General features: G+C 40.9%; 1 protein-coding gene across 2 annotated transcripts in view; it reads right to left on the bottom strand.

The window, feature by feature from the left end:
* Slc25a26 (solute carrier family 25 member 26) overlaps positions 1-556 on the bottom strand; it is a 73799-nt gene extending 73243 nt beyond the window's left edge. For both annotated transcript variants that reach the window (XM_090323742.1, XM_090323751.1), the window contains exon 1: positions 429-556. In XM_090323742.1, the coding sequence (XP_090179868.1) occupies positions 429-461 (33 nt within the window). In that variant the 5' untranslated portion in view covers positions 462-556. The remainder of the gene's footprint in view (positions 1-428) is intronic.
* Between the last annotated feature and the right edge of the window lie 21570 nt (positions 557-22126).

The raw sequence follows: 22126 nt of genomic DNA, 5'->3' as shown, positions 1-22126 counted from the left end.
TTTAGAAGTCTTTCATCATTTGAACTTATTTCTTAAAGCAAAACAGCCATCTATACCTATGGGAGTTGAGCTATGAAAAGGCTGCACCAACACCTGCTGAAGGGCTCAGTACACAGCTGTTCTATCTCTATGCGCATCAGAAATCAAATGAGCACGCAGGAAGGTGTTTGTTAACAAGTGTGGACTCTCTGTTAGAGAAGATCCAGTAAGAATAATCAGCACAGCCGTGAATACAGGAGGTTGACTATGTTTTCACTGTGGGAGACAGGACACGCGCGAGGACAGGACGCTGGGCCCGGCGCCTGCCAGCGACCCCAGGAGAGGCCAATGCGCAAAACCGGAAGAGGTCGTCCCGCGGAGAAGCCCCCACGGGCTCCAGCGCTGGACTGTGGTCATCCGAGCCACCCAACCCAGGGCCCCGCACTCACCACCAGCGAGGCAGTGAACCCCGGTCCGTCCATGGGTCCCGCAATCCCAGTCAAGACGGAAAATCGAAACGGAGCAGAAGCGGGTGGCGGACCCGTGAGCTGGGCGCCGCCATCTTGGGGGGGCGGGACCTAGAGTAACCACTTCCGGGACGTGGTGACGTCAGGCCACAACAAGTACACGTGCGACACGAAGGGAAGAAGGGGCGGGGCCTTTGAGGAGCTGAGTAGGAAAGAGGCGGGGCCAGCGGCTGGAATTGGACGAGCTCTCGCGAGCACACGAGTCCGGCTAGGATCTGGGAGAACCAGCCGGGTGCCAAGCTGAATGGGAGCAGCTGTTCCCGATCGAGATCCCGCCACTAGAGGCAGGGCTGGTTTCCAAAGTGATCTCTTTTCATTATTCGGAAGGCAAATCAGCTGTTCATTTCCTGGATCTTCCCTTTTACAAACTACGTTTTGGAATTTCTATTGTGTTAACTCATTATCAAAAGATTATTAAAAGAGAAAACATGCTTCAGAAAAATCCTTTATCTAAAAAAATGGCATCCTCCAGGAATCATTTATTTCACCCTAAATTATTTACAGAGGAGAGTTCAAGAGTAGTTTCTAGAGGCTGGAGATGGGACACCGGTGGAAGAGGTAGGTGAGTCAGTATCAAATACTGGTTTGCCCGACGGGTGTATGGCCCTGGAAGTCCCAAGAGTCCTAATACAAAGAAACGATAAATGTTTTAAGAAGATGGAAACGCTCAGTTGCTCTGACTTGACTGTTGCATACGTGTATGCATTATTACGCATAGGTGTATATGAATTATCATACATAAATGTGTACCGTCGGTCGCATAAATATGTGCTGTTATGTCAAAGACAATGGATTAATAAAAAAGATTGCCTCATTTAAAATTTTTTTTTTTTGGTAAACTGGGCACTAGTAGGCTCATGCCTGTAATCTGAGGATTGTAGTTCAAAGCTAGCCCAGGCAGAAAAGTTGATGACCGTGGTCTCCAATTAATTATGAATACCACCAGCCACCCCCCCAAAAATGAGAAGAAACTGGAAATGAAGCTGTGTCCAGTAGAGTACCAGCCTTGAGTGAAAAAGCTAAGGTACCATATCCAGGCCCTGAGTTCAAGCTGGAAGATCAGCGTTAACCATGTGTGTGCACACACATTCACACACATATATTTACTAGTTCATCTTACTCAGGCTTGTGCCCACGTGTACACCTTGAAGTTCACGTCTTTAAGTATGAGTTTCTTGAGGTAGAATTACCTTTACATGTAGTAAAAATCCTCTAACCCCCCCTATATATTAAGGGCATACATCTCAGACATGGTACCAGGTGACTGGTGGATACTTTCTCACATTTCACCCCTATGAGGTGGGCACCATTGCCATTCCCCAATTTAACTTAAGTGGCCAACCCAAAATTTGTTTAGTGCATTCATCATCTTTCCTCAAAATGCTCACAAATAACCTTAGCAAACTCCTTATCTAGGTTCTTTTCAATCCATTTCCCATGCTGCTGCTAGAAACATTTTTGAGGTTTTTTTGTGGGTTTTTGTTTTTTGTTTTGTGGATCATGGGGCTTGAACTCAGCCTGGGTGCTGTCCCAGAGCTCTACAGCTCTAGGCTACAGCCCTACTCCTGAGCCTGGGCGTTGTCCCTGAGTTCTTCAGCTCAAGGCTACCACCCTACCCCTGAGCCAAGCTCCACTTCCCATTTTCTAGAGGTTAATTGGAGATAAGAGTCTCAGGTCCTTTTGTGCTGGGGCTGGTTGTGAACCTTGATCCTCAGATCTCAGCCCCCTGAGTAGCTAGGATTGCAGGCGTGAGCCACACACCCAAACTATTCTCTTCTAGATAAAATGATCTGCAGACGATTAGCAGAATAATTTAGGTGTGAGGTGGGCTTCACCACCTAAGCTATCATCTAAGGAGTTTGGGCATAACATCTCCAAGATTGAGCTTTCTAATTACAGTCCAAGAAATGATGCATTTTCAAGCCCCTTGTTTTCAAATACAGTTTACCCAGAACACTTCTCTCCCATGCTTCCTGTAGAACATTACTCCTTTCTTATCTGCCACAACACCCTCTTTGACACTGTACTAGTTCATTTCCTCAAGACCAACAGGAGACTCTTTACTGCTGTTGTCTCCCGGTTAACAATCTATACAATGACAGTTCTGCTTTTGATCAACTCAAAGTCAATTGTTTAGGAAACTAATATACATATGCAAAATACCTTTTGCCAAATCATGATAATAATATCCCATAATGCATCACGCTCTTGTTCAGGCTCAAAGGGAACAATTATACTAGGTAAGTACATAAAGAGAGATTTCAGAGCTATCTTAGAATTCTACCAATTACATTTTTCCTGTAAGACCTCACTGACAGCCTCCTGAAAGGCCACCATGGTTCTATATCAATCAGTTTTCATTAATATTCTCCTAAGTTCTTCCACCTTTCAACGGCTCTAGGTATCAAGGCACTATCACAGTTCAGGAATGACAGCAGCACTCTATCTCTAGGTACTAAATCTGTATTTCTCATCTATTTCTAACAAATTAGCAACCTGAAACACCAATAACCTTTTACTGTGTTGGATTAGAGACTCATCTTCATTGCCTTCTGACTGGCAGCCCTCCTTAGTGCCACATAAGCATCTCCACCTGAGGCCTGGAAACTTGGACCTGACTTCCCTAAGAATAAGTGATCAAGACACTCAGTTGAAAGCCACAGTCTTGGGATGAGGGTGTAGCTCAATGATAACATTATGCACCTGGCATGCACAAGGTCCTAGATTAAAACACCCACCATCCCCTTCCCAATTAACCTAATCTCTGAGGTAACACCCCATGACTTTTGCCAGCCTACAAGGGCATGAATACAAGGCAGCAGGACTCATTGGTGAGTCGTCTTACAGGCAGTATATAATTTATAGATACACAGAACTAAATCAGTAATGAATGATTATCTCGGGGTATATTAAAGTGATGCATCTGTTTTCTGCTCACATTGCTCTGGCTATTTCTAATGAATAATGGCTACTGCTGCAACTCTAGTTATTATAGAAGTCTTTTATTGCTGACCTGTGTCCAGCTGACAGCTACTCACTACAGCTTCATTCTTCAACCTTCTCCCTGAGCAAGTTGAAATATACCTGCCTAGATGTCACAAAGAATGACTTCATTACTTTCATAACTGGATTATGGTCAATATTTGACCTAATGTTCTGGTTAGGTGATATATATATATATATATTGATATATATACACACATATAAATATATGTATATATGTGTGTGTGTATATATCAGCATAGAATGTACTTCAGCTAATTTTCATTCTGACAAAGATTTCCACTCTATCCAGTTGTAGCAATTCTTCTAAAACCATGAGCTTTGTGCAGTGAGTGTCCATCAGGTGCCTGTCACTTGTCACCCTAAGATATGACACAGAAATGTTCTTGCTGTAATCATTTCCCTCTACTGAGGTGGCAATAGATAACTGCAGCTCAACCTGGTGTCTTCCCTGACACAGATAATGAAAGCAAATGATCTTTCCTAGCCCCAACTATTGCTATATTTAAGGACAATGTAGATTTTTTTTTCTTTGCAGTACAAGAAATAGGAAGGGGGGGCGGGAGTTTGGCCTAGTGGTTAAAGTGCTTGCCTAGCATGCACGAAGACCCAGGTTCGATTCCTTGATACCACATAAATAGAAAAAGCTGGAAGTGGTGCTGAGGCTCAAGTGGTAGAGGTCTAGCCTTGACAAAGTCCAAGGACAGTGCTCAGGCCCTGAACTCAAGCCCAGGACTGGCAAAAAGAAAAAAAAAGAAAGAAATAGGGAGGGGGGCCAGGAGCATGGCCCAGTGATAGAGTGCTTGCTTAGCATGCTCGAAGCTCTGGGTTCAGTTCCTCAGTACCACATACACAGAAAAGGCTGGAAGTGGCTCTGTGGTTCAAGTGGCAGAGTGCAAAAGTGCCCAAGGACAATGCCCAGGCCCTGAGTTCATGCCCCAGGGACTGGCACAAAAAGAAAGAGAGAAATAGAGAGGGGGGACAAGGAAGGAAGGAAAAAACGCAAAATGGTGTCATAGTTTCCTGTTAATTACTTAACCAAATTGTAATTTGAGTGTGTGTGTGTGTAGAGTACTGTGGTATTAGGATTTGAACTCAGGACTTCACACTTGCTGGGTAATAGTACTACCACTTAAACCAATTTAAACAGAAATGTCCACTGCTGAACTATAGTCTCTCAGCTAAACACAAATAAGAACTTTCAGGAAGTGTCATACCCCAATTATCTATTTATAAATATCATTTATCTTTATAATCATCCCACTCCTCCAACTTGATGTTTCTCATAGTTCCATTATCTTTGCAGTATTAGGTTACAAAACCTGTCTCTAGAACAACTTCTGATTTATTCTTAATGCCCAAGCCATCACTCAGTCCTTCTGAGAGATTACCCACATCCTCTCTACAAAACACCTTGGCTAACACCTTCAAAATTAGCCTCCCCTCCTCCCTCCTTCCCTTCTCTCTCCTTCATCCTCTCCTCCCCTCCTCCTCCTTCCTCCTCCTTCCTCCTCTCAGCCCCCACTTCCCCCTCCCACTCTGGCTGTGTTGGCAGCTGCTGTTTCTAATGAGGTTGGGTGTGGTGGAGCTAATCTGTAATACTGGAGGATCACAGTTCAAGGGCAGTCTGGGCTACACAGTGAAACGTTGTCTCAGGAAAAAACCCACAAACTTAATTTAATTAGGTAATTAATGAATAGCTGAAACAGGCATAAAAACCTCCCACTCTCAATTCCCCTTCTCAGTTCACAAGAGCATTTCTGCATAAGAAAAAGAAAACATTTCATGGCAGTCCCTATGTAGAAGTCTGACTTACAAATCTGTTTACTTTGTCACTTAGTTCAAACTACCATCCTGTGAATTAAATCATAACAAAATCCAATTCCTGGTTTCTACAAAGAAAGCAATAGACCATAAGAGGAAGTCACTACCTCTCCGGAAGATTGTTTAGAAGTTTCACACAAATATAGACATAATCGTAACATACGATCCAGCAATTAGTTCCTTAGTTTTCACTCAATGAGGTGATATCTTATACCAGCTAACTTGGCAAAACTTGCAAACAACCAAGAAGATCTGTAGGAGGTGAATGGATCAATAAATTATGATAATCTAGTTAATGGAATACTGTTTAGTGCTAAAAAGGTACGAGCTACTGAATTATGAAAAGGCACAAAAGAAATTTAAATGCATTTCATTAAGTAAAAGAAGCCAATTTGAGAGTACATACTACATGAGTACAACTATATGACATTCTGGAAAAGATAAAATTATAGTGACAATAAAAAGATCAGTGGAGAGCTGAGGTTATAGCTCAGGGCTGGCATAGCATTTATGAGGCTGTGAGTTTGATCCTCAGCATTGGAGAAAAAAATAATCTGTGTTTACAGGACACTATGAAAAGAAAGGGATGAATAGGCAGAGAGAGGAGTTTTAAGGGCAGTGACAGTTATTTTGGCTAGGTGTCAACATCTGTAGTCCTAGCCACTTAGGAGGCTGGGATCTGAGGACTACAGTTCAAATCCAGCTCTAGCAATGAAGTCTATGGCACTCTTATATCCAATTAACTATGAAGCAGTAATAGAAGAAGAGAAAAAAGGAGTAGGAAGAGGAGGAGGGATGGGGAGGAGGGGAAGGAGGAGGAGGAGGGGGAGAGGGGGAGGAGGGGGAGGGGCAGAGGGGAGGAGGGGGAGGGGCAGTAGCTAGAAGTGGAGCTCAAATGGCAGAGCACTAGCTTGAGCAAAAAAGCGCATGATCAGCACCCAAGTCCTGTATTCAAGTCACTGGACCGGCACAAAAAAGAAAAGTTTGTTTTGTATAGAGCAATGATAGACACATATGATTTGCCTACTGGACTACTGGGTTTGGGTGATAACAATATTTAAATTCAGACCCAATTACAATAAGTGTACCTGAACCAGGCGCGGTGGCTCACGCCCGTAATCCTAACTACTCAGGAGGCTGAAATCTATGGATCGCGGTTCAAAGCCAGCCAGGGCACTAGAGACCATGAGACTTTCATCTCCAATTAACCAGTAGAAAACTCGAAGTGGCATTGTGGCTCAAGGAGTAGGGCAGTAGCCTTGAGCTGAAGAGCTCAGGGACAGCACCCAGTCTCAGAGTTCAAGCCCCATGACTGACAAAATAATAATAATAATAATAATAATAATAATAATAATAATAATAATAATAAATGTACCTGTCCTGAAGCTAAGGTAGATGATTTTGGGAGGAGGGGGCTTACAGGAACTATGCCTGTCACACAGGTAGCATCTAGAAAATAGGAATTTTGTAATCCTTTTGAAATCAATTTTGTTGTGAACCTAAAAATGCTCCAAACAATACTCTATTGCATACTTTTAAAATAATCAATAAATTATTTTAATAATAATAAATTACTATTCTTGGAAATTTTCAACCATAATATTCCTTAGTGAAATCCCAACTTCCTTCTACCCAGGAAGGAACAAATGAGGGAAAGAAAGGATAGAAGAGAGAAAAGAAAGGGCAGAAAATTAAAAAAAAAATGAGTGAGAAAGGGTGGGGGAGGGTAGGCGGGAGGAAGGGAGAGAGGGAAGGAGGGTTGGATGGAAGGAGGGGACGGGAGGGAAAAGGAAGATCAAGTCTTGCTCCACATAAAGACACTTTTTTTTACAACCTAAACTTGAACCAACAAATGAATAGATAAACTATATATATTTATATTCACAACGGGACATTATTAGGATTTAAAAGGGAACAACATTCTGATACACTGTAACATGCTTGAGCCTTCAAGACTTCATGGTAAGTGAAATAAGTGCAATGTATGAGTTGACTGGAGTTGTCAAATTCATAAAGACCGGCACAGAATGAGAGAAGGAAGGTGAAGAGCTATTGCTTAATGAGTACATTTTCTGTTGTTAGATTTGAAAAATATTCCTTTGATATATAGTGTTGACAATTGCACTAGGACATGAATGTAATTCGTTTTGCTCAGCTTTATACTTAAAATGGTAACCTTCTAATTAGTTACTTGTGTTGTCTGAGATTCAACCCAAGACCTTATACATACTAGGCAGATGTTCTACCCCCCTAAAACAGTAGGAAGACTTACTGTGGTAAAATGTGTACAACATAAAAAATGCATTGTGTTCATAAACTGACATGTTGAATGTTTACCCCTTTGTACAACTACCTAAAGATAATAAAATATAATAAAACAAGAATGTTAAAAAAGACACTTCTTTACAGGAAGTAGAAACTATTTACTATGTTTAGTTTCAAAGATGATCTCCCTCCTTCCTCCTCTATCCTCTCTCTTCTCTCCCCTCTCCTCCCAGTCCCTGTACTGCAGATTGAGCTGAGGGTCTCTCACTTACAAGGCAGGCACTCTACCCTTTGAACCACACTTCCAGCTCCATTATAACCTTAGTTATTTTTCAGGTAAGTGTCTCACTGTATACCAGGCTAGCGAGAGCTGTGTAAATTCCTGTTTTTCCTTCCCAGTTGTGCTGGGATGGCAGGCATTCACCACTGTACCTAGCCACTGAGATGGAGTCTCATGATACCCTTGAACTAAAGATTCCCCCCACAATGTCCCAATCTCCACCCCCTAAGTGGCTAGAACTATAGGTTTGAGTCACCATGTCTAGCTATGTATTTCCATCTCACAGAACATGCTGACATGCAATTCTTGAATCAAACAATCATTCTACCCTACCCCCTCAAAAGCCAATAAATTACTTCAGAAGCTGTTCTGGACAGGAGGAAAGGGGAAACTAATAACTAGTCAAGAGTTCCATTAAGAGCTACAGGACCCTGGGTTATTTTAGTACTACATAAAAAAAAAAATTTTTAAAGGAAGAGAGCTACTGCTTTGAATTTCCATTCACCAGCTCCCTCATCATTATTTGCCTCCCAGGCTCAGTTTGCCATTTTTACCTTGTTCATTGCAAACTCTTGGAACAGCTCTGGGGCAGTGTGGTCTTTTTTATTTATTACCTTCTGCCAAACAAACAGCAGGCCTTCACACCAAAGGGCACAACCTTTTATTCTTCTGAAGGATCAGCATGCATTCTAAATGAACACATTAGACTTAATGTTATAAACCAAGCATTCATCTTCTTGATCTCTCCCCAGGTGGGCCCCTGTGAGTTCAAAAGGTGAATGAATAATACCTTTGTTTAGTCGGCCTCAGTGCTGCTGATATTGCAAAATGGCTGCCCTTTTCCCAGATAATTACAAGAGAACCTGTTTCTACCTGTAGGGTAATGTATCTGTCATTCAGGTGCAGTCTCTGTCCTCCATTAATTTTTCAGTCTGGTACCTTTCACAGGTGTTATTTCCCAACAGACATCTAATATTTTTACCTTTCACCTGACTGATCTGGACTCTGATTATACCTTCAAACTTCATGCCCCACCATTTACTCCTCTTTCTTAGCAGAGCATTAAGGGCACTCAGCCTCTTTCCCATAAGTCTTGCATGTCCATCGTTTCAGTGGCAAATCCTTCCTCCACTCTCCTGTTTCTCCTTCCTGTTCAGCCTCTACCCAGAGTTCTGATTTCCTCAGAGAGCCCATCCCTGGCATCATCCTGCTCTCACCAGTTTTTGCTTCCTATAGCATCATACTTTTCACTCAGCACCGACTGCCACATGCAACTCTCGGTCTGTGTGCTCATTTAACCTCTGTCTCTGTGTGTTATCTGCATGGAGATGAGGATAAAGTCTATTATATTTTAACACTGTGCCCAATACAGCTGTAAGGATGAGGGGGAAAAAAAGAGGATGGAAAAGAATGAAGGCGAGCAGAGCACAGTGGCACAGTCAGCTTAGTGACAAAGCTGAGGCTCATTAACTGCATCCTGCAAACATCTAAGACTCCTTACGACCTATGCCATTGCTCCTAGGTTTGTGACAGTTGGAAAAACAAAGGACACATGTTTACAATATGTGTTTCTCACGAGATAGCATATGCAATTCATATAGTAATCTGTCTCATTTCCCCTAAACGCTGGCCTCTCCCAGAGTTGAATGACATTTGCTTGCCATAATTTCTTTTGACAAATTGGGTTCTCTCAGAAACCTAACTGGTTCCAAACAGGGCAATCACTGTCTCCCAGTTGGCAAAGCATTGGCCATTTCACAAGAGCAAAATCATCTCTCTTTCTTAAAGTTATTATGATGATTGATGAGACTAGATGATACTTGCAGACAGAAGATAGAAAGATCAAGGAAGAACACAGATATTCATCTTTGCAAAGTTAGAAAAAGAATGGTGGGAAGTAAAAGTTATCAGATGGCTGGACATGGGACTCAAAGACACACTTGCATAGCTCACATGAGGCTCTGGGTTCATTCCCTAGCAATGCTTAATTTTCTAATCAACGAAAACAAAAGTTTCCAAAAATTTTGAAAATAGGTAAAAAATTTCAATTTTTTTGAGTAAGTCCCAGAAAGAATGTCGTTTTCTACAGTATTTTAACTATAAAATTTGTTTTATTATGTGAGATGTATACAAGCTAACCCCAATAAGCACTCAGCAAATATTGTGCTTATACAATGAGTAGCACTCAGTGCAGTTGTTTACTTATTTGTTTGAAGCAGAGTCTTCCTATGTTGCTGTGGAAAGGAAAACTGAGGTTTTCTCTGTGTTAAGAGAAAACTGCAAAAGCATGGTACCAGAGACTGAGATCTGAGGATTGTGGTTAGAAGCCAGACCTAGCAAGAAAGTCTAAGAAATTCTTATCTCCATGGAACTACCAAAAACAAAGCCAGAAGTGGAGCTATGACTCAAATGATAGAATGTTAGCTTTGAACAAAAGAAGCTCAAGGGGAGGGGGGAGAAAGCGAGAGAGGGAGAGAGGAAAAGGGAGGAAGGGAGGGGGGGAGAGAGAGAGAGGGAGAAAAATGGGGGGAGAGACTTCGGTTTCTTTGTGTGGAGGTGGTCCAAACATATGCCTTTTTTTTTTTTTTGCCAGTCCTGGGCTTGAGCTCAGGGCCTGAGCACTGTCCTTGGACTTTCTCAAGGCTAGAGCTCTACCACCTGAGCCTCAGCACCACTTCTGGCTTTTTTCTATGTATGTGGTGCCGAGGAATCGAACCCGGGTCTTCAAGCATGCTAGGCAAGCACTCTACCACTAGGCCAAACTCCCAGCCCCAACATAACATACCTTCTATAGATGAGAAGGGTCCAAAATCTAAATATTTGGGTAGCAACTGAGCCTCCCAGTGAAGCAGATGCTTTGGTATGTGCTCCTACATCCATCCAAAAGTTGAGATATGATGGTAACTTTTCAAATCAATTCAGTCTTCTGCTTTCTTATCTTCACTTTCAGGGCTTATCTTCCCTAAGAACTACTTACATCCAAGTTGTTGTATTGGGTTTTATCTTAGATGAAATGCAAATTAGGTCTTGTCTATGAAACAAGACAGATGTGCTTATGAACAAGAGGCCTTAAGTTGGAAATGACCTGAATAATGGCTTGTGGCTAAATACATGTTGATTGAATGAAGGAATAATTCTTTCCTACAGTCCAAGGAGCGTCCTTCATTTATCAAGAAGGTGAGAGGCAAAAGTAAAAGGTTAAAATATCTCAACTGTGCCTGTGATACATGACAGGAAATGTAACAGATAGACATATTCAATTAAGTACAATCCACTCTAAATGTGAAAAGTACATGGCCTATACATAAATCTTGTAATTTTGACTGGATATAGGTGTTAGATTCTTGTGTTTGTGCTGTCCAGTATCTCTTTCTACCAGTGAAATTCTTCTCAATATTTTAGGTGGGTAGGTAGTACTAGGGATCAAACCCAGGGTTTTATGCCTGCTAGGAAAATTCTCTACCAATGAACAACATATCGCACCTCTTCAATCTCTTAATAAAACACATCAAACACTTCCATGTCAATCTTAACCCAAAGCTTTGAGATAACCGAGTTTAGGAATAATAACTAGACTTATAAATGTATCTTCTACCTAACTAGAAAAAAGATATAAGACTCCGGGGACGCAAAATTTAAAATCTATTGCTTTATTCTTTAAAATGATGTTTTTATCTCTGAGCCTCAATAATGTTCCTTTGTCTTTCCAATTGGACAAGCAGTACCTGCTCAAGAAGTGTGAAATTAACACAGTACATGCACAATCTCAATAAATAAACATGAAAACCTTTTTGTTACACATCATTGACTTCATTCAATCAGTGAAATGTTAAAACATGGTTACATTGAACCGTCTAACCTTTTAATTTCTGGAAAATCCAAATGTAACAGCAACTAACAAATAAAGCCTAAAAATCCTTCTTTTTTTTTCTCCTGGAAAAAGTGTTCTTAATCAAGTAAGAAAGCAGCACTACCTGTTTTTTCTGATAGTCACTTTTCTATCTTAGGGTCCCTTTAGTTTTATTAGTCCATATTCAACCTTAGTGCCTAGTTCTGTAGTCTTCTTCTTTACAGTCAACTAATTGTCTTTAAATGTTAGCTGTCAACACAAGCAAGAAGGGTGGTTTAACACATTTATGGCAAACATATCACAAGAATTCTAACTTTGCCATATTGTACACATGGCAGACATTACTAATTCATCAGTAATACAGCATCCTAATCCTCAACACACTGCTACAAGCTCCCATGAGCAAACAGTGGTTAAAAGAAGACAAAAAGTCAAAGTTAAAGAACCTTTTTGCATGAGCCACCTGGAACCAGGCACTGGTGGCTCAGGCCTGTAATCCTAGCTACCTCAGAGACTGGAGAGCCCGAGGAACACAGTTCAAAGTCAGCCTAGGCAGCAAAGTCTGAGAGACAGCACTTCCAAAATAACCAGCAAAACACAGATTGGAGGTTTAGCTCAAGTGGTAGAACACCAGACAAGCAAGCCAGCATAAGCTCTACTAAGTTCCTATTTTTAATTTAAAAATGTAAAACTATCTATGTAATATCATTTATAGGCACTTTCATATTTTACTGATCTATTTATATATTTTTTGCCAGTCCTGGGGCTTGAACTTGGGGCCTGAGCACTGTCCTTGGGCTTTCTCAAGGCTAGTGGTCTGCCACTTGAGCCACAGCATCACTTTTTCTATGTATTTGGCACTAAGGAATCAAACCTGGGTCTTCGTGCATGCTAAGCAAGCACTCTACCACTAGACCAAATTCCAGGCCTCTATTTACATTTTAAGATATGATAAGAGAGGGAGGGAGGAAAGGAAGGAGGAAGAAAGAAAAGGAGAGGGGGCAGGAGCTGGAACAGGTGATTTAAACCTGTAAACAAGAGGCTGAGCCAGGAATATTATGAGTTCAAAGGCCAGGCTGAGCTGTATGCTATGAACCAATCTCAAATAAATACTACTAAGATTATGTTTGGCGTACAGCTTTGGTATCTTTTGTTGTAAAAATCAGAATGGTATTATACAGTGCTTGAATTCATTTGGAATCCTGGGAAAGTGTGCAGTTTTCAATCTGCTGATTTATGAGCCACCATTGAGATAAGTTACCATAGCAACGAGTAAGAATAGTACAGCCACCATATGGGGGTTGTTTTACCTCATTGGATCAGACCACATTTACACGAACTAAAGCATCTTTGAAAATGAGTGCAACCAGTATAAGCCCATTGATAAATACATAGAGTTCTCAGACTATGTGCTTGTCCCAAGGTTTAAGAGAGTAAAATGAAAACTAGACTATGGATGTACAAGGTATGATACACAGTCCAGGTCATACAAAGATGTGGTTGAAGGTCAAGGTTAAGGTCCGTCTGGAGCAACGTGTTCTTCAGGGTCATGAATTAGGGTCAGGGTTGGGGGTCTGTGTAGGTGAAGGGCAGCTTAGTGACAAGAGGGTTAAGAATAGTTCAAAGGTCGGCGTTTGCCTGAAGATAAAGGGTGAGCGTACCTTTCGTGGTTAGTATTGGTCTCGTGAGGATGATGAGATTCAGATGAAGATCAAGGCCACTCTTAGGGGTGTAGTCAGGGTTGTGATGAGAGTAGCGTCAAGTCAAAGTCAAGATTCAGATGAAGCTGAAAGGTCAGTTTCAAGCTCAGAAAGAGGGTTCATAATTAGAGTTAAGGTGGGAGTAAGAGTCCTTAGGATAAGGGTTTTTGTTTTTGTTTTTTCCCAAAGGAGGGAGGGTGAGAAAGACAAGGTCAAAGAATTTTCCAGTGTCCAATGCCAGGCAAGAATTAACTGCTATTGACATCACAGTCAGGGTAATGTAAGGATCAGGGTAAAGGGAGGTGAGAAGTTCAGATGAAGTTAATAACAAGGTGAAAGTAAGGTTTATAGGAACAGGGTGACAATGAAGGTTACAGCGTAGGTAAAGAAAGAAGAGGCAGTGTTAGGGCACCAGTAGGTTTAGAGTCAGGTTAAGGAGCATGAACTGGATGAATGTATGCATCGAGATCTGAGGAGGGTCTGGTTCAGAGCATGATCCAGACTGACGGCTAGAATCACGACTAACAGTCACGCTGAAGGCAAACGGCGCGAGTTCAATGTCAGGGTCCAAGATCAAGATGAAGCTCAGGTTTCGCATGAAAGCCAAGTTAAGGACCAGAGATGCAAAGAAGATCTGGCTCAGAGGGAAGTGAGGGGAGGGCCAGGGTCAAAGTGTGTCACTGTGAACACTAATCACAGAGCGAAGACTGGAGTCAGGCCCACAATAAAGATGACGGTCAGGAGGGTTAAAGCCAGTGTGAACATGAAGGTGAGATTCAAGGTCATAGTGTTAGACTGAATCTGGAAGTAAGCCAGCGTCAAGGAAGTTGTCAAGGATATGTGGCAGTGAGCATTGGGTCACTGTCACCATAGAAGTGAGGTCAACATTGGAGTTCCGTGGAACAGAGTTAATATGAAGTTGAGTTGTCAGTGTCAAGGAGAACAGAAAGGACGTAAAGACAAAATTCCAGATCAAAAATCTTATCATGCTCACATGATTTTCAACTTGACCCTGAGCACTATCCTTGACACTTCTTGTAATACCCTCTCTTTTGACTCTGATCTTGACTCTGCACTTGACCTGGCACTTGAACAAGCTCTTCACTCACCATTGATATATAATCCTGACACACATCTTGACTCCAAACCTGTCTCAGATTCTGACGCCCACCTTCCTGTCCTCATGAAATGGAACTTGATCCTCACCAGAGCCTGGTACTGATTTGATCCTGGTGAGACCCAAGACCAGATGCTGAGACAGGTTATCCACACACTAGGTATGAACATGAAATTTTGTCCAAACATCTACTTTCTTCTCACAATAGGAAGTAGAGAACAGTACATTATTCTGAACTGGCCTCCATTTGTATTTGGGTACTTTCAAACATGATGCTTTGATTTGTGTTAATAATGGTCTGTCTCAGAGTAAGAAAGTTTGGTTAAGAAAAATGTATGGCTTTCATTGATTTGTCTCAAATAAAACTTGGGCTCAAGTCTATTAATTCTAAAAGCCATTAAAAATTGTCTTTGTTAATGTCCTAATCTGAGTTCAACTTTATCTTCACAACTTGTCTCTATACCTATCTATAATTTTCAGCTGTATTTGTTGTAGCTCTCAATAAAAGCAGTATGTATCTGGGTGCAGTGGCTCACATCTGTAATAGTAACTACTCAGGGGGCTGAGATCTGAGGATTGAGGTTTATAGCTAGCCCAGGCACTAAAGTCTATGAGACTCTTATCTCCAATTAATCTCCAGAAAATGGGAAGTAGCACTGTGGCTCAAGGAGGTACAGCAGTAGCCTCAAGCTGAAGAGCTCAGAGACAGCACCCAGGCTCAGGGTTCAAGTCCCATGACAGACAAAAAGAAAAAAAATAAGAGCAATATGTAAACATAAGTTCATTTCACATACATGGGATAGACTACCAGATTGTGTTCTAAGTCATAGAGAGGATGGCTGAGTTTTTGAATATTGAAGAAGTTTGTTTTTCCTCACATGCATCTGAGTTTAGGCAGATGGATATAATATTTGTATTGGGGGGGAAAAGCCAGGCACTGGTGGCTCATGCCTATAATCCTAACTACTCATGAGGCTCATTATCTGAGGATCAAGGTTCGAAGCCAGACAAATCCAAGGATTTTCATCTCCAATTACTAAGCAAAAAGCTAGAAGTGGAGGTGTGGCTCATAGTGGTAGAATGCCAGGCTCAGCACAAAAGCTTAGAGACCTAGTGCCTGAGTTCAAGCCCCAGACTTAGCACACTAAAACAAAATGTCCTTATTATTTCTTAGGGTTAACTGAGAAAAATGTAAACATAACAAAACCTATTCATTTCAAATGCACATTGTTTTTTTTTGTTGTTGGTGGTCATGGGGCTTGAACTCTGGGCCTGGGCGCTATCCCTAAGCTCTTGACTTCAAGGTGCTGTGGTTACTACTTGAACTACAGTGCTACTTCTGGTTTTCTGGTGGTTAAATGAAAAGTTTCATGGGCTTTCATGCCTGGGCTGCCTTTGAACTTCCATTCTCAGAGTAGCTAGGATTTTTAGGCATGAGCCACCAATGTGTGGCTTCAAATACACATTCTTATTAAAAGAAAATGCATGCCCACTCATATACCTATACAATATCTCTGTTTACAAACCATAGTCATCATTGACTCTGGTTTCTTAAAATATCAGTGTGGTAACAAAATATGAAAATCATGTTTAGATGAAAATACAGGTGTGTTTATGCTGCTGAAAAACTTGTAAATCAGCCTGAGATGATGCTTAGTAAAAACAACAGGTGTTTTTTAATGTTCTGTCCTCTAGGTGTCACTTATGTCTACAAAACAAGAAACAAATGCATGATTATTTCTCTTTACGATAATAATAATAATGCAGAGAGTTGATTATACTGGGTTTGACAGGTGCTATTTGGTTTTCTATTGATTTTGAGTAGCTGTTGCTGTTTCTTTACACCATAAATTTAATTTGGGACACATTTTTAAAATATACTGATAATTAAATTATACCTTATAACTACAGTTAAAAACTATCTTTATTACCTCATTATGTCCTCTACATAGACACAGTTCCAGTCACAGAACTGGCCCTTCTCTCTGCAACACCCATTCTAAAACCCTCACCTCCCATCCCTCCCAAATTGCTCAACAAAAGACAAAATTGTATGGATAGTTGGTCCATTCAGGGGCTTTCTTATGAGACATCATGATGTCCATCAAAGTGACAGCAATATTCTTAGTTTGGCCCTGGCAAGGTCATCTATGTATTCAGGGACATAGAGTCAGCTTGGCCAGGATTGGATCCTTAGGCATTTCAGCAATTTCAAAAACATTTAAATTCTTTTTTTTTTTTTTTGCCAGTCCTGGGCTTGAGCTCAGGGCCTGAGCCTTATCCTTGGACTTTCTCAAGGCTAGAGCTCTACCACTTGAGCCTCAGCACCACTTCTGGCTTTTTTCTATGTATGTGGTACCGAGGAATGGAACCTGGGTCTTCATGCATGCTAGGCAAGCACTTTAACCACTAGGCCAAACTCCCGGCCCAACATTTAAATTCTTATATCTTAAATGAGCTAGATGTTTTTTTAAGGGACACTAGGCTTCACTGTTTCTTGTCTAGAGAACAGAAAAGATTGTAAGATTGTAATGTAGCTTAGGCAGCACTCGATATAAGTAAGTCTTGCAAAGATACAGGTCTCTACATAGAAATAAAGTTTAATGTACAGTTGTTCTGTTTTAATTTTTATGTATGCATGCCTAAATTCCTACAAGTAAATACATATACTTTACTATTTGTTATATAATGTGCCAACGGAATAAATCAAAATGTAGTCTTTCACGTCAAATGTCTACTGTTTTTACAATCCCCCCACCCCCGCCTTGTAGAGGTTCCTTTCGTCACCAAATTATTCTGTTAATTTTCAATGTGTTTTGCAAACTCTTCAACCATGCCTGGATCTTATTTCTTCTGGTTGTAAAATCTCGTGCATACGTGGAGCTGGCTGCCAGCAGGGGGCGACGCCGAGCTCGGAACGCTTCACCCACACCTCTTCTCTCCATTGCCTCCCCTCTACCTCCTCCCCTTCACCCCTAACACAGACCAGATGCTCAGGCCTGGCGCATGCCCACTGGCTTCAAGGAACAGGTGGACGGATCCAGATCTTTCTCGAGGCCCGGACCCGGCCTGCTGAATGGTTCTTCCTTCAGTGGCAAGAGAGGAAAACAGCAGATCTCTCTGCTAATTCCCGATTCTCCTCAAGGCAGTCTGGGCAGGCGCCCCTGGAGCGCCCTGTTGGTTGCTGCTGGGCACAGAGTGCCGAATGGCAGCTGCATGCTTAGTAGTGCATGCTCAAAGCGGGCTAGGGGCTTTTCTCCAAAGGATGGCAACTTGTTTCCCAGCAACAGTGAGCCCTGCCCTTTCCGGTACTGTGGAAGGCTCAGGAGGTTCTTTCTGCAAACTTTCCCCAGAGGGGCACCCCTGCACACTGGCTAGCATGCCCCTGGAGCAATGGCAGGGTGACGGATGGCAAAAGAATTAAACTGTGAAAGGATGATGATGATGAGGATGAGGATGAGGATGATGATGATGATGATGATGTAGCGGTACAGAGGAGTCTCAATTCAACTTGTCAGGCTATGAGTACAAAGCATCTTGATCTATGTCACCCTTCCATCATTCTCCCTTGTCTTTTCCCAAACCCACTGGAGAAGGCCATGGGGCCTGGGGTGGGAAGAGACTTCCATTCCCTCTGTCCCCAAGGGAAGAAATGGAAAGGAAGCATCAGCTAGATTATAGGGTTCAACCATCTTGCTTCAACTGCCTTTCAGAAAGTTTAGTTGTTGCACAGCAAGGAGCATCAGAACTGGTAAGACATGAAAGCTAATGGCAATGCTTTGGAACCTGAGAAATCAAAACATCCTAGGAGCTTTGTTCATTTGAACTATACCATTTTCTTAGTTCTTTGTTTTCATCTTGAGGACTGCAGATGATAAGGACGCTGAAGTTTCTGTGTGAAAGTACTATCAGCCGGGTGCAGTGGCTTGTACCTATGCCACTGGGAAAGCTAAGATATTAGAGGATAGTAGTTTCGAGGCCAGCCTAGGTTAAAAAAAAATGTTTGCAAGATCTCACCTCAATTGCATCACCACATCTAGCTTTTTAGTAGTGCAGCGTCTGTCATTCTAAGCAGGAAGCATAAATGGGAAGCATGGTGGTCCAGGCCACTGGGGCATAACTGTAAGACTCTACTAGAAAAATAACATAAGCAAAATAGGTTTGCCATGTGGCTCAATTTGTAGGGTTCCTGCTTGGAGAGAGAGAGAGAGGGGGAGAGGGGGGAAGTACTTAATAGAGTTAGTAGCATTGGTAGCTCTTTAGGATTGTGTTACTGCCAGGTGGGACAGGCTTTGGAAATGTGTTTAGCATCTAGATTTAAAATTAGGCCACCAATATTGGTCTGATAACTGTTGCTAGCTTGTCATTGTTTTATGGTCCCAACTTGAAGAATATTGTTGCTTTCCATTTTCAAGCCTTTGGGTGTTATCATTCAACCAACCTGAGATCTAATGACAAGCCAAACTGAATTAAGGACTACTCTCTGGCCACTAGTAACGGCTGATGTGATGCATACCAAACTAGTCTGTGTGATAATATGAGTACCTATCTGGGTTAACATGGTTCCATGGTAAGTTCTTTCATTTGTCTTCCAATGTGTGTAGTAGTTTTTGTTTTTAAATCAAGATTTGAAACATCTTTGCTTCTAAATGAATCCAATTTGTAGACAATCCCCAGAACTCATTTTTTTCCAAAACTCATTTTTTAAGTTATAAATATTTTCTCTTATTTTTTTCTAAGAAGTTGAGCCTGGGTGAAGACAATTTCCTAGCCATCTGAGCTGACTTAATTTCCTGAAGTTGTATTTTAAAGGTGAACTTAAAGCAAGACGCAGTGGCTCATGCCTGTAATCCTAGCTACTCAGGAGTCTAAGATTTGAGGATCATGGTTCAAAGCCAGCCTAGGCACTAAAGTCCATGAGACTCTTATCTCCACTTAACAACCAGAAAGCTGAAAGTGACATTGTGGCTCAAGGGGTAGGACATTAGTCTTGAGCTGAAGAGCTAGGGTTCAAGTTCCACAACTGACAAAAAAAAAAAGGTGAACTTAATGTGGAACATATAAAATTGGGTGAAGGACATTCAAAAAAGCTCTAAGATAATGATGGAAGAATTGGAAAAAAAATCAGCATTAGAATGATCTGAGCATAAAATACAAGTCATCTTTACAAAAAATTACCTGTATTCTAACATTGCCACTTTGAAACATCATTTACCTAATGAATTATAGTATAGGACATACTAATTTTTTATGTGTGGAGACACATATAGATTTACAAGTATAACTTGTAAAACTTTGAACTGTATTTTAAAATACAATTGTCAGTATACTAAACCAATATTATTATTGTCACATTGAACTATATAACTTTTAAAACTACATGAGAAAATCAAATAATACACACACACACACACACACACACACACACACATATATCTTTGCACCTGGCATAACCAACTCTCTTTGTCAATTACTATCTTCAATCAAAGTAATCATTCTTTTCTTATCTAGACATAGGGGACACCTAAAGGACAGAAAGTTAAAAACTGCTCAGGTATCTTTTACAACTATGTATCTCCTGTTCATTCACAACTTCAGAAAACAAATCAAACATGTATGTCCCATGAACCAAAAGCACTGATGATATTTTGTTAATTTGCTGACTTTTCAAGAATAAAAAAAGTTGATTAAAATTATGTTTAAGTTTGGTGTTTCTTTTTAGTGAGAATATGCCTTTGAGATGTATTTTGCTTACTTGAGTTTATCTTGGTTTCCTCTGAGAATAAAGAGAAACTTATAGTACTAGTGGCTTGAACTTAGAACCTCATGCTTGGTCCTCACTCTAGCACTGAGCCACATCTCTAGCTCTAAAAAGGAGGTCTTTAAAAGAGGAGTGTCTGGCACTGAGTTTGATGCCATTTTCAATAGGACTTTTTAAATCTACTCTGATTCCCTATTGCGTCTTAGCTAGAGCTGTTATAACAGAATGTCACAGACTATGTAAATAAACAACAAACATTTGTTTCTCATAATTGTGGGCGCTGGAAGTCTAAGATCAAGGCACTAGCATCTGGTAAGGGCCTGACTTTCTAGTTGCAGATGGCCTTTTTTCTTATGTCTTCATGTGGAGGGAGGGAGGGAGGGAGAGAGAGAGAAGGAGACAGAGAAGGAGACAGAGAGGGAGGGAAGGAAAGGGAGGGAAGGAGAAAGTGGGGGAAGTAGGAGAGGGAAAGGAGAGAGGGGCAATAAAGGAGAAAGAAGGGGAGAAAGAGACTGAGAAAGAGAGGGGAAGAATCCCATTGGTGAAAACTTTAACCACAGGATCTGGCGGCCTCACCTCCTACCACATCACATTATAATTCAAACATATGCACTTGAGGTGGGCACATATTAAGGTCTGTAATACCTTCCAAAGGGAAGAACACGCCTTTTAGATGGAAGTGTGTTGTTCTTACATTCATCCTAATTTACTTCAAGAAGCAACAAGGCACTCAATTTCTGAGAAGGAAGTTTGAAACTGAGTGTGTATATCCTCGTACAGTTTCCTTTCAGTACCTCTGCTAAGACCCCTTCTCATTCATGTACCTCACAGTAATGCTGGGCCTGTGACATGAATGACACATGTCCATCTGTGTTCGTGTTTATTTCAGTTTAATCTAAAAAGCAATAAGGAGTTCTTCTGAGAGGAATATATGTGACTGAGCTTGTTTCTACATATATATAATTTTTTTCAATACTACTTCTCTTTTCTTCAACCAGAGCATATAACACTGATATCAAAACTTCCACAGAAACCCACATTCAGCTAAATTACATTTTCTTCCTTTAAGTTACAACAACTTAGATAAGCTAAGCTTTATCCATAAAACTGAGTTCCTACTTTCCCACTGTTCTCACTAGTAACTTGTTTTAAGTTAAATTTTATGAAAATATTAGACAAACTAGTAGTAAAGAAGAAAGCGGACATTGGTCTTTAATGAAAATTCTTATTGATGGCCAGAATCAACTTGGCATTATCTGAGGCAAGTCAATGAAAAAAATATCATACATTTATGGGCCGGGAGTTTGGCCTAGTGGCTAAAGTGCTTGCCTAGCATGCATGAAGACCCGGGTTCGATTCCTCGGTACCACATACATAGAAAAAAGCTGGAAGTGGTGCTGAGGCTCAAGTGGTAGAGCTCTAGCCTTGAGAAAGTCCAAGGACAGTGCTCAGGCCCTGAGCTCAAGCCCAAGACTGGCAAAAAAAAATATCATACATTCTTTTTGAATGTTCTTACTTTGAGTTAGATGATATTAATACAGATCAAAGGAGACTATTTGGAGTACAAGTATAAGCAAGTTCAGAATTACATATAATTTTTAAAAGTATGTTCCTATTTTTTTATTAAAGAATTTATTAATGTTGATTTTTATATCATATTTTAAATGACAAGTTTAACAAACAAGTGTTCAAGAAGGGAATCTCTATTTACAATCACTGGGACTTAGTATTTAGAACTTAATCAAAATTAGGCTAAGGGTTTGTATGTCATAGAAACATATTAATTTATGAAATAAAACATTATGTCTATAGAGTCATAG

This window comes from Megascapheus bottae, chromosome 2 (assembly GCF_031878675.1).
Source record: "Megascapheus bottae isolate mThoBot1 chromosome 2, mThoBot2.hap1, whole genome shotgun sequence".
Lineage (NCBI taxonomy): Eukaryota > Metazoa > Chordata > Mammalia > Rodentia > Geomyidae > Megascapheus > Megascapheus bottae.
This window is presented reverse-complemented; position numbering and strand designations above follow the sequence as displayed.